General features: G+C 37.5%; 1 protein-coding gene across 1 annotated transcript in view; it reads right to left on the reverse strand.

The window, feature by feature from the left end:
* Positions 1-19,575, reverse strand: part of negr1 (neuronal growth regulator 1) — a 280,810-nt gene that overhangs the window by 12,312 nt on the left and 248,923 nt on the right. Inside the window, exon 7 of the mRNA XM_016665663.1 lies at positions 5,692-5,803. Coding sequence (XP_016521149.1) covers positions 5,692-5,803 — 112 coding nt within the window. The remainder of the gene's footprint in view (positions 1-5,691; positions 5,804-19,575) is intronic.

A 19,575-nucleotide genomic window follows, 5' to 3' on the forward strand; every position in this document is an offset into this window, starting at 1 on the left:
CTTTCTTGTAATCAATCCAAGCGGTGCACAGGTTGGTGTGTCGGGTTTTGCAGTCTCGGGTGACTGTGTGGTCTACAAGGAGTTCTCCTTCAGTTAACCATTCAGGGTGAGTCCCATTTTGTAGCAGCTGGTTCAGTTGAGCTGCCAGTACAAATCACTTAGTGGGACTAACACTACTATATTAAAGGTGATTGGTGTGAGGTTCAGTTATTGCAAAGGTTAGTTGATCATATTTAGTGAGACAGTACCAGCATGCATTATTTCCCAATGTATTTTAGTACAAAAGGCAAAACAATAACAAACAATGTATTATTTTAATATATGATTTTATTTATTTATTTTTTTAAGCTCCACTAGTTTAATACATCCAATAAAGAAATAAATTAAAATGATCACATGTAACTATTTTGCAGATTTATCTTGGGGATTTTTGTCCTAAGGACAAAACCATACAAAATATGGAAAAGAGAGTAGGGGAAGGCAGGGAAAGGGATGGAAGGAGAGAGAAGGAGAAAACAGAAGATAGAGTGCATTATCTATCAGGTCTTTAAATGGTAAAGGTTAATTAATTTTTCACTAGTTACAAAATGCCATGGGAGAGGGCCCCATCTAAGATTATCTTGTCCTGGACCCTGGAAAAAGCTGTCAGCTGGCCTATCTGAGACTGTCAAATCCCACTACTTTTCTAATTTATAAGTGGTTTGTTACAAAGTCATTCCCAGAATGGTATTCAATCTACAGAGTTCACATAAAGAGAACTCAGCGAAAGTACCAGCCATCCAAATAATTAATACCAAAAGTTATTCTGTGCAACATTAAAGACAGCACCACTACTAGCAGTGTACCAAAGTTTGAAAAACATGGATTTACTTGATCATTTCAGGATTATGTTAGCATCTCAGAAAAACAAATCCTTAAATATGCCTTAGAAATAGAAAAAAATTTAGTCTTATGTGTTATATGACATCATTATTGACATGATAAAGGTTCTCATGTACGCAAACGTTTCACATTTATATACCCTTATAACACTTTCTCTTATTCCAATAATGAAAGATGAATCTGTATCGATGTTGAAAACTCTTTAGGAAGCTGCTATTATTAGGCAATGAAGATCAAATTGATTTAACCAGAGTTCAGACATAGCCTGACACTAAATGTATTGAATAGTTTCCAACTTTGCAACATGACTTTTTGCACCTCATGCTACTTGCAGTGTTTAATTTTCCATCTATGTATTTTGCTACAGGCTAGAAAGCTCACAGTATTTGTGTTAGTTAATGCTAAGCGATGATTTGAACTCAGCTGTATTGCTGATTGTGTGTTTGAGTGTGTGCAATCACCTGATTGAACAAGGTTTCTGTTACTGTCACTACAGTGAATGTGCGTCACCCTAACTTGACATTTTGTGTCCAGGAAGTGTTTGTTGCCTGTTTTTGTGTGTCTCAGATCAAATGGCACGGGTGTCAGCTTGACTTACACCCAGAAAGTCACATCTACACATGCGTTGGTCATGGGAGAATACCAGTCAACCTTTATTTTGGAAGGTTGCTTACAGTAGGGATGAGTTACATGGACCCACAATTATATAATAAATATTCGCCCGAAACTCACAGTTAACAGTAAATCTTTTTTTGTCTTTTAAGGGATGTTGCTTTTATAAAAGGAAACTGACACACCAAAGAGATCAAGTTCTAAAACTTCTGTCGCATTAAAATACCTTTAATGAGTTCATCACACCACGACTGATTAATGAGAGTTAAAGGAAAGTGTCTGCTTTGCCAAAGGCTTGCTGACAGCAACAAAAGCCTGGGAGCCTTCTGTAGTGATGCCTGAGATGAAGAGTGGCCTTGTCGTGGATTGATAGCTCTGCACAACAGAGAAGCCGGCCCGGCTACATCCTCTGTTATGAGCTAATCAATCTGAAGCTGGTCAATAATTTAGTTTCAATCATTTCAGCTGCCGTCATTTCTGATGACACTCCTGCACCCATCCCCTCTTTTTGTGGGTGTGTTGTTGGGTAGAATATTTATGCATTTTGTCTGTCTGCCTCTTTGTCTCTGCCAGCTTCGCTCAGAATCTCAGGGTTTTCCTGGTTTCTCCTATTTTCCTCATGTTATTATCAGTTGATGTATTTTTAATCCTAGCGACTTTCAAAACAGTGAAACATCGCAAGCAATTTAAAATGATTTTTAACAGGTAAGTAACCACATTCCTATCAGAGGCACTCTCCTAATGATCTGTAGAATATGTTTATTTTTTATAATTTGAAAACAAAGGCGCCCTGTTATGGTCAGACATTATGTCTTGGGTATTCCTCTCTGCTCTCGCTCAGTTACTGCTGTAGATAGCTCAAGGAAAAGTGGGTGTAGACAATTGATTAAAAAATTTGTCTTTCATTATGAAAACATTTCATTGAACTTTCCTAAAGAATTGTTTAAATGTTGGGAGCAAAGGTGAGAAAAAAAAAGTTGTTTTCAACATGTTTGGTGCTAAGCAAACATGCATAGCATGTTTGCTTAGCACCAAAACCATGCACACACAAACCATGGTTTGTGTGTGCATTATTTTATATTGTACTGAAAACCTGCACTGAAGTGTAAATAAGAATAAGTGCATTTTTCAAGAACTCCCAGTACAAAATGAAGAGGACAACAGTAAACCAGTAACTAAGATGTGCTGTGCCAACTACAACTTCAGTTGAAACTTAGATCTGGGAAACAACATCAAGCCAAATCTGAACCGTGTTCAGTTCTAAGATGAACCAAAGTTCACGTGAAGAAAACCACCGGGATGTTTTTTTTTTTTTTTTAAATATAGGTAGTCACCAGGACAATTACTACATTCTGTGGATAACATTTTATAACATAACACAAGCAAGAGCCCAAATAGTGCAAACTACTTTTCCAAAACTTATTCATTTGTTATAAAATGCTTAAGACTGACTGGTTGCTAATTAATATTCAGCATCATGTTTATAATTTATAATTAATTACACAATTCCTCCACCAACTGGATATAATCTTGAATTTTACTGTTGTATTGTTTATCCCCCTGCCTTCCCACCCCATCTCTATAAAACATAAAATCGATAATAGTGAGGCCTCAACAGGCCCAGAACATCAGGCTACACACATTTTGGCTCGCATATGCTGTGAAGTCATTTTTGTCCATAAGGGAGGGTGAAATCTTAGAGAATTTGTTTATGGTCATGTGGGCCCCGATATTTTAGCCATCATTCCTGACCACAGGCAATGACCCGTGGCACCACACCACTGACTATAACCTATTACAATGTCCATTTGTTAGACCCCAGAGAGTTATCTGCAGAAAGGGCACACAGTAGGCATCCTAATCACAAAGGCTAAGGCTTTGCACAAATTAATATGTCACCAGGCTTCCATTATCACTGATTTGATCAGACATTACAAAACATTGTTTTGATGACGTTTAGTAGGTTCCTCATTATTTATGTGGTTCAAAGATTATGCTTCTGTAAAGAAAAGCAAATCTGCTTATTTGTCCAGGCTTGTTCTTAATTATCTAAACCAGTGCCTAAAGAGGTATAGAAAGTACAAACACTTTCTATTTGGCACAAGGTAAAGATCTACTCTGATCACACTAAAATCAAAGTTTAAAAAAGAAAAATCAAAACTTCCTCATGGCTTTCCATTTTTTATAGATTATATATATATTTTTTTATAAAAAATAGTGACATTTCTTAAATCACTCAGAATATAATCAGTTTTTGTTGTTTATTTGTTGACTGGTTTAACTGAAATTTTGAAACACTAAAAGGTGGTAGCCCATGTCGAGGGCACCTTGTTTTTTATTCTTTTGGCCAACTTTTATTCAAAAGCTTGACTGGTGGACAAAGGCCGTTTTAAATTTAGTTTCCAACCATCCTAACAGAGTATTTTTGTTTCCTCTTTTAATTTTAAAGCCCTTTCCTTCAGTGAACACAGAAATCTGCCATGTGAATAAATCAGTCTGTAACAGCTCCTTTTTTTTTGGAAGGTTTCTTGTCAACCGTGTTAATGCGGCATTCTCTTTTTCCCCCAGAAGTCAGACTTTCTGCTTATATGCACTGAAAAGATACCTGAAGTTGGATTTTCATTGTGAAAAATTAAAGGACTCCAACTAGTCCACAATCCACTTTCCAATATGACTAATCTATTGGAAAGTGGGATAACTTTTCACATTTTTTTATGTCATTTACATTGGCCCTCGTGGTTTTGTAAAATCTACAGTACATTGGTCCATGGTTGGGTTTGTGTGTCTCTGCAGTCAGTGGAGTGAGAGACATTGCTATCAGTTTGCATATGTATCCCTTAAACAATTAGTGAATTCAATTGTTTGTTTTTTCTTGCAATTTGATTGTGATTTACAGTGAACCAAGATATACTAGGGGTAGATTTAGGTGTAGAATTATTTTCTTTCAGCCATTAAAAATTGCATTTTGCAACTGCATAACCTTCTCATAAATCACCAAAAAATACTGGCATTTAATCAATCAAACCTCTCTTACATTGCTGAGTACATATATGCATGTTTTCACTTTTATCTGGACAATGAAAGCTGTTTTGCAATGAGCTCTAAATCTTTGAGGTCGGAAGGTCTGCCTGCTACCACCCTAATCTATAGATACCTCCACAGATTCACTATCAGATTCAACTCAGGTCTTTAGCTCACCCAGTTTAAAATATTACTTTTCATGTGGAGAAATATGCTGGCAAAATTAACTCTTCTTGTTTAAAATGAGGTTCACAAAGAGCGATTATTTTGTCATCATAAAGGAAGTTTTTTTTGTTTGCTCGTAAGAAACTCTCATGTTGCAAGCTTTATGCAGCACTTTGGGGATATTCAGCTTTGCAGATTTACTCTTAGCTGATTTTGCACTGCTACAACTCCCAACTAACATCTTATTAGTGTCCCATTTTCCCCAGCCATTAGTGCTTCCATGGCTCTTTCGTTTTCTTAATACTCCTCCTCCTGTTTCAGAATCTAATATAAAGAGCATATCAGTGCATTCTTACTGTTTACTGTCTGAATAATATCTCTGTTAGGTGTTTAAGCCAAATTTCTCCTGCGGCAGTTATTCACACAGTTCAGCATCTATTAAGTCTTATTAAGATCACAATGGAGCTTGTTAAAATCCATTATGATTTTTGAAATTTAACTCTGTGACAAACTTTAAAGGTTTATCTTCAACTCAAAGTCACGCATCAGTTAAGTGACAATAAATAGTCAGCAGCTGCTCTGTGAGTCAATTCACCATTTACTGCTTATTGTTCAATATTATGTCAAGCTTAACCAAACTTGAGGTATTAAGGTAAATCCACTGCATATAAAGGATGTTATAAAGCTAATATGATCTTATTAAGGTCAAATAATTCTGGGCACATTTTAAAACAAGCCATAGTCTCTGACGGCATGGTATGTTCACCTTCATCTTAAACTCCTTTTTTCAAGACCTTATGAGATTCTTTATATCTTGTCATAAGCAATTTTTGAATTCCAACGAGATCAGCAAATCTTTGATCTTTAAAAATTAAATAAAGTGAAATTTATTTCATAAAGCACAAGATACTAATAAAATAAGTTACATTTTCAACATCACTTAATGTTCAACAGTAATGAAACAGAGAATAGAAATTTCAACCACTGGTAGTTTGTATATCCAGAACTTACCAGAAGGACTTTTTTTTTTCTCTTTTTGACCAGGGAACACTTTTGGATTCACCAAATGAGCAGGTTAGTTGTCTGAGTTTCCCTCTGAACCTGTTGCCCCCACAATCTGATCCTGTGTAAATGAAAAAAAAAGAAAAGAAATCATCATTTGCCTTCTACTACACAATCATGCTAGTTTCTATCAGTCTGTCATATATAAAGTTGAAAATTAGTCATTACTTTTGCAAGGCACTGTAAAGTAAGTGAAGTGGAAGGAGCTACAAACACCAGAACTCAAAGTTTCGGCTTCTTTCTCTGGTTTAGACACTTGAGGACATATTTTTTATTCACATCCCCAACTGGTCAGATTTTTTTTTGGCAGCAAAACTGGGACTTGCTAAATAATTTTCAGGTCACACACAAAGAAATAGGCTGACTCACTATGCTGCCCCTTGAATGACATATCTAAGTCAACTGACCAGTGGGAACAGATGGACTGAGCTTGAAGGAGGCTCTGATGGACTCCAGCAGGACTTTTGTGTCCGAGCAGATTTTTTTGGGATTTTTTCCAAGTGGACTAAGAGGTGTGAATGTTGTAAATTCACCTGAGTCCCGGCATAATGATGGGTGTCAGTGACGGCCTTTACCAACTTATTTACAATGCTTCTTTTACAGTCATGCTGAGAGTAACAGGACTTTTTGCCCAGCACAGATGAGCTGGAGCCCAGCCCAGATAGTGGATGATGTAGGCTAGCCACAGGCCATTGAATAACAGCTCTTTCTCCGTCTTCCCTCCTTGCCTGTTTTCCATTTTTACCCTTCCTCCCTCTCCTCAGCACTCTTCTCCCTTCGAGTCTCCCAGGCATCGTGCACCTGTCCCTGCATCGAAAATACCCAGGGATGCCAACAAACCCTGCAATCTGTCACCTCCAGGGCCTTACTGACATTTTTAATCATATAGTGATAGGATCACACGTATAGATGATATTTACCCCTTTAGCAAACTCATTCCCCATATTCAAGGCTTACCTTGGAGAGTGATTTGTGAGGATTGTTGTTGTGAGAGCGATACACACCGGTTTTAGGAGAGAGGCAACAAAAACAGAGACTCAGAAAGCTTTTTGGCTTTGCATGGTCTTTGGAGTCGACTCAGCGTCTTGGATACTCAGACAGAAATACATCAAACGGTACATGTGACTGAGTCCAATTATTGGAGTGTTGGGATTAAAAGCTAGTATGTAAAACACACTTCGCACTTTCCCACCCTTTCATGGTTTTTTAGTCTCACACCAAGGGAGGATAATGATTTCTTCAGATCAAAAAAGAGGGGTCTTTGATGGATAATGGCATTAAAGCAGAGCAAAAAAAACACACAAAAAAAACACAGACACACACACACAGATATCAGGGCATATAATTAAGATGGAAGACTTAAACTCGTGACCAGTTTCCCAGCATTGTTCATGTGAATAATGTAACAGCTCAGCAGGGAGGTCTTTTTGATGTACAGGTGCATCTCAGTGTACTAGGGAAGTAAAATTAGGAGTAGCTTCATTGCATTCAAAATAATAGCAGTGTTGACAGCAGTGTGCTTAAAAGCTCTTTGGTCTGAACCCAACATGCTGTCAAAAGCCGGAGTTTGGGCTCATTGTGTTGTTTAACTCTAATATAATATAATATAACCCCAAAATTGAATCATGATTTTTGCTCATCAAAATGAACAAAAATACTAGAAGTACATAACAAAATGTGTAATGAATATATTACATGAAATCAGTTTTTAAGATGGATTAATACACACATAACACCAGTTTTAAAGTCCCTACACTGGCTCCCTGTTGCTCAGAGAATAGACTTTGAAATACTGTTGTTAGCTTATAAATCACTCAACGGTTTAGCACCACAATACATTAAAGATCTGTTATCGCTGTACCAACTGTCTAGACCCCTCAGATCTTCTGGTTCTGGTCTGCTCTGCATCCCCAGAACCAGAACCAAACGAGAAGAAGCAGCATTCAGCTTCTATGCACCACAAATCTAGAAGAAACTTCCAGAAAACTGTAAAACAGCTGAAACACTGGGCACCTTTAAATCTCAACTTAAAACCCACCTGTTTAGAGTTGCTTATGGCTAAATTAGGGTTAGAGTGTGGCTTTTGAAGTCTTTGATGTTTTTAATGTTTTTATCTTTACTTTTCATATATTTATTAATGTCACATACTGTTTTTATTTCTTCTTTAATTATGTAAAGCACCTTGCAATGCCTTGCTGCTGAAATGTGCTATACAAATAAAATTTGATTGATTGATTGATTGATTAATGAAATTAATTAACTTTTAGGTGATATTCTAATTTTCTGAGTACCTGTGTTTTATTACCTACCGTCTTGTGTCTATCTGTGCGGAGAAGTCTGAATTATTCCTTTGGTGGCTTTTAGAAATGAACCGTGAAACATTTCTTTTAAATCATGGGACAATGCGGCCTTGGGAATAACAAAGAGTCTCTGAGGGAGAATATACTAAATCAATCCAGAATGGAAAGTGTGTCTTTTTTTTCTGTTATCTCAATGACATAAATGGATAATTAATGCCAGAGTGAACAGAAGAAATGTTCCATAAAGACACTCTGCTGAGAGGAAGACTCACACACAGGCAGATGTTACCCTGAGGCGACTGATCTACAGTGGGATTTTTCTCTCCCACACCATCTTGCCTTGGACAATAGCAGGCACATTTGGAGAATCATCATTAGATGTGTGAGAGGAACAGTGTGGACCTTCATTAGTGCAGCTGTGGGTTGTTTAGGCAGGCAGGTGAACAGGGTGAAAAAATTAAATGAGAAGTTCAAAAACCGCCCAACCTCAGCAAAGAGATAAGCCACTCTCTTCAGTCCAACTTAGCTGCTGCATAATTAAGGGTTATGGAGTTTTTTTTTTCTTTTTCCTCATCTCACAATTTTCTGCTGCGCTTGTTCAGAAGGAGCCTATATAATCAGCTGTGACCATGGCACATTTTTCAGTTAGAAAAAAGAAAAAGAATAATGCCGGAGTAAAGAAATAGCTGCCATCCCCCGTGTGACGGCCCAGCCTTGCAGCCCCCGGGGGATTATGTTTCAACAGTAACCTGCCAAAGTAAAGGTTGTGGCAGTAATTAAAACCAAATATTTAAGAGCCGGCCAGAAGTCTGACACTGAATTTTCAGATCAATGTGGGCCAAACCCACGGACCTTGTTGCCTGCCCAGGGCTCCATATGCCCCACAGAGAAACTCAAACAGATTGAGTCAGCTCAACTCCTGGCTAACCCACTCAGCTTTACGGCTGTATGCCTGCTGGGACTTCTGGTTGCAAAACTGATTTTTTTTTTTTTTTCCCCTCAGTGTTTACTAAGGAGAAGGATGGGAAACAAAGCTGACAGCTTTTAGCAATGGGCATGTTCACAGTGCTGATGTAAAGCATTTTTTAACCAGCAAAAGACCAGCCTGCTCCTAGCAGATTATTTACAAGAAAGGCTGCTAGCTTTAAGTACTTACTGCATAAATCAACTAAAGGCTTTGTGCTGCAACACATATTGTCCATTGCCATACTCGATTCATTTGCATCACCGAAAACACAGACGTGTTTCATGATCTAGTAATAATTAAGAAAACAACTACGAGTGATAGTGATAGACATAAACAGGTTTCAGATTAATAAGATTAACATTATTGTCTCCTCCAGTTGAATTTAAACGTTTTCAAAAAACTTTACGAGGTTCTCATCTCAATTCATAGAGCTGGGCTCCGTAACCTTTACAAAGAACAACCTTTTTAAATAACCATTGTTGGCCTTGATCCGACAAAATAATTTGTCAAGAGCTTTGCAAGGTATTTGTACTCATGACGGTTTATTAAAGAAAACAAAAAGCAAGACAAAGGCCAAAAAACAAAGCAGACAGGTCAAGGATAACGTCGTGAAGATGCTCACATAGCACTCAATTATACTTTGGAAAATGGAAAGAATGTGGCAAAACTGCAAACCTAAAAAGACAATGAATCTTCACCTAAGTTGACAAGGCAGAGAAACCGAGTGGTAACCAGACGCAGTCAAGAACAGGATATAAATTAACTATGCACCCCAGAGAATCTGTCCTTCATACAAGAAGGCTTGTGGAGAGCTCACAGCTCTCCACAAGCCATTTGGTGGGACACAGAAAACCTGTGGAAAAAAGATGCTTAGCTGAGAGAAGACCTAAATCAAACTTTTTGGCCTATATGCAAAACAATATGTAAGAATATATTGTTTGATGATGATGCCACTGGCTGTGGATGGTTTTCATAAGGACGCTCAGCGAAGCTGGCGAGAGTAGGAAGTAAGAAGAATGGAAATTCTGCGCAATCCTTTATGAAAACCTGCTAGAGAATGCAAAAGATTAAAGTATGGCATTGCATTCCTACTGTCCCCCTGAGTAGCTTATTAAGCAGTCATAAGAGCACATTTATTAATCGAGAGAGCTCATAGCTCTGATTGCAGCCGTTTCCATTTGTCTTCGGGCCCACGAACGCGGCATGACCAGCATAAAACACGCCCCTCCCAACCTATTTTCATACTCTCACCAGAAAATTGCAGTCACTCGCTACGTTTAATGGCCGTGTTTGTCAGTGGGGGGAGGTGACTTTTCTGATTGATCCGATTGGCTGGATTTTCAGCTCAAATTCAGTGGTAGCCAGCTCAGGATTTGGCCTTGTAGGAGAAGAAGAGTGGGAGACATCACTCGAATTCAAAGTGTCGCAAAAGAAGAGAAGAAAGCGGAGGAGGATGAAGAAATATAAGAAGGCAACGCAGTTTTTCTGACCATGTCATAAAATTACGCTTTGAACTTTTGTTTAAATAAAGAAGAAAAAAAAGAAGTTTTTTGACTGAATATGATCACCTTGTGTCTTTCTTTAAGATGCAGAAATGTAGTGTGCTGTAAAATCAGTAACACGTTTTCATAGTTCTTAATTTGCTTTAATCTGTCATACATTCCAGATTTACTTAAAGAGTATAGCTAATTCAGTTTAATTATTTCACACATACTTATGGTCACATTAAATTGGCAGGAGAACACAAAAGTGAAAGTGTTTCTCCTCACAATGAGCCGGTTTTTACATGAGGGTGATTTTACTTGTCGGGCTGACAAATCCAGAAAGTTAGATAAATAGTCAGACTCCTGGGGAAGCCCCAGATCATTTTTTTTTTTGTCTGTTAACTTCTTCTTTCAGATAAAGCCTGTTTGTAATGCACTGCAGCTGCCTCGCACCATCATTAACTCCAAGAGTTTCTGTTATTCATTGATTTTACTGCATGGTTGCCATCAGAGCGGACATGAAATCAATCTTTATTGTTTTGTACAATAATGAATCTTTGAACAAAATACCCCATCAAACTTAACACGGCTTTAGAGACACAGTAATTCCAGCCCTATAGTCCCTTTTGAATAGAGTTTGTCTTCTCATTCACCCACCTTATTCAGAGACCAAAATCACAGGATGACTGCCAACTCCTCTTCCTGCCAGCCCTCTCCTGGAGGCAGTTAGTGGGCTGGCAGATAACATCCTTTGAGGATCACAGCATCTTCCTCACAATTTCTCCTAGATGCTTCCCCTCAGGCCAAAAAAAAAATCTAAGACTGCAGCAACTGAAAATACTTTTCTCCGATCTCCCTTATCCTCTGAATTTAAACATCACAGTCGTACCTTCAAGTGGAAAATAGCGTAGGTCACAGCAGGAAACTCGGCTTGTTATGTTTTCAGAATGCTTGTTGTAGACTTTCTTCACAACATCTGCATGCTGAAAGGTTTTAGTAAGACAAAGTGTTTGGTCGATAAGACACGGTGCCCTTTGAATAACCAATGCATGTTTGTGATGTATACGCACTGCCGCTTAAAGCTAATTCCTAAAAAGCTTGTCATAAAAAGTGGATTTGGGCAGAAAATCTAAAATATTCAGAGTCCTTTGTTGTGTAATAATGATAATTTGTACTTATAATCTACAAGCTGAGGCACAGAATATACATGAGAGCCAAGCAGTCAGTTTTCAAGCCAATGTGCATTTCATTTCTCCTCACAACCACCTGGTGTGTTTGCAAGAAATCTGAAAGATTTTTGTTGCCATTACTGTACTACCTGCATCTTCATGTTGCCACTCATAAAAGCTTATATTTAGCTGTAGAAAGCCTGGAGGAATATTTTGGTTCAATAACATGTTGAAGGAAAGAAATAAAGTAAAAATAAAACGTGTTCTAGACAAGGTCTGCTGCTCCCGATCTTCTCTGAGGGCAATTTGGACAGAGCACTTCTTTCCTCTCAGCCATTTTTGTGTTTGCCAAAACTGTTTTGAGGCCAACCAGAAGGCCGCCTCTTATGTTTCCTCCCACACCAGGGCTTTGATTTGTAGACCACAGGAGCTGTGGTTCAATGAACTATATGAAACTCTTCCCATTTATACACCTATGAGTGATATCTTTATTAGATGTGTAAAGAACAGCATGTTCTACAAATTAACTGCAGTTATTAAATCCTAAAAGCACATTTGACCATTCAGTTGTTTTTTGTTGTTGTTTTCTTAAACATCTTCCAGTAATGGCTGTTTAGAAACAGCCACAAGCCAGTCAGTGATCATAAGATAAAACTAAAATGTATCTTTATGAAGTTCTGCAGAAAACATTGTAAGATTATCAGAAGTCTTGTTCTAGAGAGAAAACTTTCTATTTGAGTATGCAGAACATGAGTGATGATAACACTAAATACAGGCATTTGTGTGTGAATGTTATATTGAAGGGATTTTCCTATTAAATTGCTAAGTGTCACGGTGTGCCAAAATGATGTGCCAAAAATATGCATTTCAAAGAAGTGGCGCTTTTTCAGAACACGTGTTATTCAGCAGTGAATTGTTATTTACATGCAGGTTGAGTGAATTTTTGGGGAACTCAAATTCCTCCTGGCAAAGACTCAGAGCAGTTTGACTTAATTTTATGGAAACAATTGCGCGTGACTCTCTGAGGGGCAGCAAAAAGGGGAGTTTCTTCTTTGGGGCTGAGGTTTATGTCTCCTTTTTGCCCCCAGTTCACATAATTGCAGAAATAGAACTAAGCAGAGACATCTATAGGGCGCATAGACAAAAAGTAAAAGGAGCATTTAGGGGGCATTTAGTGAGGAACATAGATTGCAGGGAAGGAAACTATAGGAACTGACCAAGGGTGGAAATAAAGCTTAGGGGTGTCCCTTAATCCCTTGTTTCATTAAACAAGGGCTCATTAAAGAAGGGCCGTGCTGCTACCCACCATCCTAGCCTCTGTGCAAATAATAATAAAAAGTTATGTTAAATAGAACACCACCTCCAGCTGCTTCAGAGTCAGGACTATGCATGTTCTCAGTGCACCATCTTCCATGAGTGTCTACTTTTCTTACATTATTATCATAAAATCTGGGTCACTGTCACAAATATGGGGCAGTTAACGAACTAGTTTGATTATAGGGCTAAAAAAAGGAATGAAGACATCGAGATAAAGAAATCTGTTCCCTTTTATAGAAAAATCTGTTAATTTTGCTGACCTTGACATAAATTCTTTCAGATTTAATAATCGCTATTAACTCGAAGGCCGCCCATCTAACAAATTACAAAGTAGTGCTGCTATGTTGCTCTATCTATAGCACACAATTTAAAGCTTGTAATGAGCACTAAAGCTTGTGATTAGATTATTGAGTGGCTACCGGTGTGTAGCATGTCAGTAATTCTGCCGGTGATTAGAAATAGTGTGTCATTACTGGATTACAAGAGATGCTGATGTATGAATTGTAGCTTGCTGTGCACTAACTCTATTTTCTTAAATCATATTGTTGGCTCGGATTCATGGCGTGTTATTCATAGTATTACAGTGGATGTTTTATTACATTATTGTGTAGAAAAATTTATGAGCCAAATACTTTTCAGGATTTGTCTGGATGGTCTATTATATTACTTATTTTACAGTACATTTTTTTCAGTACAGTACTTGCATTCTAAAAGTGCAGAGAATGAAATATAAAAGTTCACCAATTTTCCACGGGAATGAAACACAAAGTACAGATTAAATATGATGATGCCCCATCACAGATGCAGACTTTTAGTCTCGTCAGTAAAAATATTGCCGCTGATCATATTCTATCTGACATAGCTTCAGTTGCATTTATGTGTTGCATCTGTTTATTAAATGGTGGTCGGTATATTCTCTGAATTAAAAGGTCAAATGTGTTTCTCGGAGGACTCACTCCCACACACACACTCAAGATAGAAAAACCCTTCTTCCACCTTCTTCAGTAGTGCACTCTCGGACTAATACACACTCACACTGCACAAATCATGAAGTCGTCAGAACAACACACACTCTTCAAAGCCTTGACAGGAGTACGTGTTTCACAAAATGCACTTAATCTTCCCCACATTTAAACCCATATGCTACATTTTTCAATACGCACGGCAAGATAGAACAGCAGCTTAAATATGATAAAGCTTAGCTACAATGACATGTTATATATATGTGTAAGCATATTTGACGCAACACAAAATGTGCCACTCTAGGTAACCTGGTTGTGATACGGCTGTTGTAATAAGTGGGACACAGCAATGATGAGCCCAGCTGCCGCAGAATCAAGAGAGGTGATGAGGCTGTTCATAATCTTGTGTCTAAGCCAGGCTCAGGTTCAGGAACAGATTGTATCATAACACCCTGTATATCATGTTCTCACAGGAAGAAATGGGTCAATATAATGACTGTAAAAAGCAGGTTATCAGCAATATGGGCCAGAGATTCTATGACTAGGAGCCAAAGTTTATGGAGATGTCATAAAATTCAATACCGTCAGGTAACTGAAACAACTGAAATGCTGACATTAATTTCCCAAAGGCTGTGTTCCTTCCTTTAATTACAAAAGATTGAAAGGGGGACATTTTAGATTTCAAGTTTTATTATGAAATTAAGTAATGATTACAACCACGCCCTAAAAACAAGACGTTTTAATCATTTTTTCTCATGTATTTCGGTTAAATAGAAAATCACTTGGTAAGTTCACAGACACCCAAAATATGTCAGTTATGTATGTATAAGACTTCAGCACAATGCACAGGCAAATCTCCTTGTCTGAAAAACCTTTACTTACTTTATTTCACTCAGACGTCTATTTCTTACAGAAGCAAGCAGTGTCAGCAGTAGCTTCACTCATAACTCATGCAGCTAGTGGCTCATAAATTTCAACAACAAAACTCTACAACTGATGGTGGTAAAGAACAAAACTCGTTTTTGTTTTATATGTGCCACTTTTGCTCTTTAATGAGCATATTGTCATCACTAACTAAGGAGTTAGTTTGTGAAATTCAATTTTACTTGCAAATGCATTTCTAATTTGAGTTTCAATGTTGCCAATTATGAAGGCAAAATGAAATCTGTCCAAATCACATTATTATTCTTTGACATTGAAGGTCTAATTATACTTTCAATCTAGTAAAAATATTTAAAGTGATTGATAGATTTTCTGGACGAATGATGTCTAATCTGTAATATTTCACAGCTTTGATCTAAATAATGGATTATAATTTTGGATAAGGTTTGTGGACATCTAAGATCAGGAAAGCTTTCTGCTGATCTGTAAATATTTGAGCAGGATGCGAAGCTCTGATTTTAACTTATCGTCTCAAGAACTATGCTGTAAATAAAACTTAAATTGATGCAGCAAGCAGAAACCATGGTGCTACAGGAGTTATTTTTAAAAAAAGATGACTTTATGAGGACTGCAGTGACATGTTGAACTTTTTTTTTAATATTTAACCTTGCAGAAGTGACAAACAGAGCACACAGTAGCTGCATGTGTTACTTTTACAGCCATACACTGTGTGACAAAAACATGAGGGTCATTAACTTTAAATGTGTCCAATGTCTACATTCAACCTTTTAAATTCATTAATGAAGATATAAATAATGTGCGGTTAGCCTCCGAGTCAATACTTTATGGAACCACACTACACTGGATTTACAGTTTTCAGTCTTTTGAGGTATGCCTCTTCCAGCTTTGCACATTTAGATGCTGGTGTTCAATTTTGGACAAACATGTTTCTAGTTCAAACAGATTAATTAGAGAACATTTCTAAACGGCAACAGTTTAGGATTGTGCAGAGTTAGTTTTGGACCGCATATGTTGTTTTACATTCAGACATTTAAACTGCTCAGACCTGTAGCCAACCTGCAGCCTCCTGGTTATGTGTCAGTTATGGATACAGCAACCCAAGGACTGTTTTCAGTAAACTTTTTACAAAGGCTTATGACTGAGGTATCATATTAACTCAGGATTTCTATTATAATAGGGCAGTGAGTCAGACTTCTGCACCACTAGTCCTATGCTTCCTGCCTAATTCCAGGTCTGTTTTGTGATGGTAGTTTGTATTTTTCAATATCTGAAATGAATGAAATACTGGACAGTGTGGGCAAATTTTCAACATAAATACAGTATAAATGTACTTATTTAAAAAAAATGGTGCACTCCAGTCCAATGGAATGTGCAACTGAGTTGGTTCATTTAAAAATGTACAAAATGTATATATCTATTGGAGCATTAAAAAGATAGACCATTTACAATTAGTGAAAATAACAACTCTGCAATAGCAGATATATGCAGATAGCAGTAGAAATGTTATTCAGAATGAGTGAAGTTGTACAGATGAATGCAAATAGTTAAAAAAAGCCCATAATCAGTCAATGTCACTGGTAAATATTCAATCACGTCTTCTCACAGGAAAATATGCACAGCAGCCACAGTCTAGTGGTCACATTCTTCTTTTTAGTCTTCATTACATGACATGAAAACTGCTACTAAGACTCAAGTCTCAGACCAAAAGTCCAAGTCAAGTCTGCAGGGTGCAGTCTAAAGTCAGAGATCTTTTGTTTTTAATAGCTTAAGTGAAACTAGAGTTGGAATCCCAAACTTGAGTGACCAAGTCCTTCATGTCTTCAGTGTAGTTTTACATCGTCACAAAAGAAGGACCGGATGTAGAGTCACAAGTTTTCTGTTGTGACAGGGTTAGTTTCGAGGCCCACTGCCTCCTCCCTAGCATCTGACCCAAAGAAGGAGAGAGAGATCAAAAATCTGTTTCTGTTCTGGCACAGGAAGGACAATTGCCATGAGCCGTGTCATTCTTTTATAGCCTGCACTGGCGAGGCGCTACACTTGCCTTCTCACAGTTTTCTGCAGCCTGGTCACTGCATGCCTAGTCTGGAAAAGTCAGGAAACCACAGGCAAATCAGCCCCTTAGCTGATGACTCTCACCAGGTGGGGACATCATGGCCCGATGAAACCTATTTCCTGGCAGAAGTTTTCATTTACCAGACCATCACAGAAACCTTGTGCATTCAAATGCTGCTTTGAAATCATAAAAAGCTGGAGGAAAAACATTCACAACCTTTCGTTTCCTTTCATTTTTTTCGTTGTTGTGCTGTTTTGTATTGTCTGTCCTGCAACAGATTCAACAATTTACAAATTGCAATTTTAAAAGGTATAAGCAGAGCTTTGAGACCCCGGTGTTTTAAAATTGAGAGCGTTCCCGCAGTGCTTTGTGATTCATCCCAGGAAATCACTCTGGCTTTGTGGTGCAGCGTGGCAGATTGGAGTCCCACTGTTCTTCTTTATCTGATAACATTCAGAGGGCATTGGGATGAGAGGTGGAGCGTAGGAACGGACTGACCAAAGGACTTTCCTCATATGTGCAAAAGGCTATTAGAAACAGTAAGGAGTCAAACTCTGGGTTGTTATTCAATTAGTAATCATTAAAAAAATTCCCAGTTTTATCATAGATTTGGGGGGAAAAAAATGTTGTAGGCTTAATATGATCATTTCAATAATAAATCATTTTTCACATGCCTCTACATGCTATAGCTTTACCGTATGAGGTCTGCTTAACGATGTCACTGACTGAAAGAAAAGATGGAAAGTAAAATCCCTTCTTCTTCCCTCATAGAACCAACAGCATGTTGCGCACACCCCTGCTATTCTGAACGTCATATTTTTAACCTGTCATTTAGCTGGCTCTTTTATTATTTTAGATCATAAAAGTTAAAATCGGTGGAAAGCAAGGAAAAACAACAAAAAAAATGTTTACATGAAGTTCTTACGTGAAGCTTACGTGAAGCCTCAGATTAAATATTGTAAACAAGAAAGTAATAACAAAGTTATCAAAAAGAGTGAAATAATATTGCAATATTGCAGAAGGTAGTAATACCACAAAATAAACCCGTGACCATGCAAACACATACATAATGTGTCTATGTAAAGCATGGAATGACACTAATGTCAGTGTCAAATATCACTCAGAAGTTCTTCTTCTGTCACTGAGAAAAATAAATGACTAAAAGCATAAACAACTATTTAATAAAAGCAAAAAGCAACACGTCAATATTTACATGCAAGAAACTCACAACTTCTTCAGGCGTCACTGCAGGAACTGTTTTCAAGTAGACTGACACCAGAGCTTGTTCAAAGAAATATGAATCAATGCAAAACCTGCTTCAAATTAAGTTTTGAGAATTCACCTTTGATGCAGATAATGGAAAATATTAATTAAATCAAAACACAAAAGTGTGATGCTGATTTAGAAAGAAATGAAAACAAAAACAAATACCTGAAAACAACTGTTTGTGTCTGACGTTTATTGACGTATAGAAGTTAACTTACACAAAACATTAGATTCATACATTTGTAATTAATACAATTATTTGTTGTCTGTTATAATGGTATTTATAATATAGAATGTTCTATTTGAAGCATGTTTTTTATTGTAATGCATACAAAACAAAACTTCTTCAGCTGCCACTTTACTGAATTCTTCTTTGTCATCTGTCATAAAATGTGTTCAAGGAACCAAATCAATAAAGACTGACGGTACAAACCTGCTTCAGCTAAAATCTAAGTAATTTAACCTTGAGCACAATCAACAAATAAAGGCCAATGGTAGGCAGGTTCCTCACTTTGACATGCTGCTTGTGTCAAATTGAAACCATTTGGCTTGTTATTAGGGTGCTGAGGTACATGATTTCCAAAGAACAGTGTTGTATTGCAAATAAACTTTAACTTCTGTATAACTTGATTAAAGATTAGGAAAATGTATTTTTCCTTTAAAGGGACACAGATATAGATAAAGTGCAAGACTAGATCGATGAACATGCCTGAATAAAATAATGCTGCTTTGAAGGTAATGTATTCAGTAAGAAGAGAAGGATTCCTGTGTAATGCCCTTGGTATTACATGAAGTTGTCTAGTAGCTGAATCTGACCACTATGTGTTGACAGCTACAGGAGTCGGTGGGGACTCGGCGCCCGTGCCCTTTTTCTGTGCAAGTGACTCTACAGATAGATGGGGGCGAGTGAGTCCTGTTGCTAGGATACACATCATGGCTCTTAAAAGCAACTCGAACGAGAAAAAAAACCAAAAAAAAAGAGAGAAGAGGATGATTTTCCTCACAAACAAACTTGGCTTTTCAGGCATTGCAAATATGTACCTGCCCGATACTATTCAGTCTGAAATATTTTCTTTTTAATCTGTACCACTGGTGGCATTTACATTCCCAAATTGTCAGACAAAATAATAAACAGAAGAAGAGAAATTAAGCAATTAAGGTGGAAATTTAACAGCCATTGGTGTTACTGGCAAATAAGAGCTATCAGAGGAACAGTCATTAGTTCTTCATTCTGTGTTCGTTAACAAAGCATCAAACCCTTGTCTTGGTGCATGCAGGTGGTTGAAGTTCACATCACTTTGTTAAAGTGAGTTTTTCTTGCCATCAATCAACAGCGATACTGACCCTAAAACCCAACACTATAATTGCCTTCGGGATTAAAATGGATTGGAGGCTCTGCAGGCATTTCCCAT

This window comes from Poecilia formosa, unplaced genomic scaffold, assembly GCF_000485575.1.
Source record: "Poecilia formosa unplaced genomic scaffold, Poecilia_formosa-5.1.2 Scaffold10, whole genome shotgun sequence".
Classification (NCBI taxonomy): Eukaryota; Metazoa; Chordata; class Actinopteri; order Cyprinodontiformes; family Poeciliidae; genus Poecilia; species Poecilia formosa.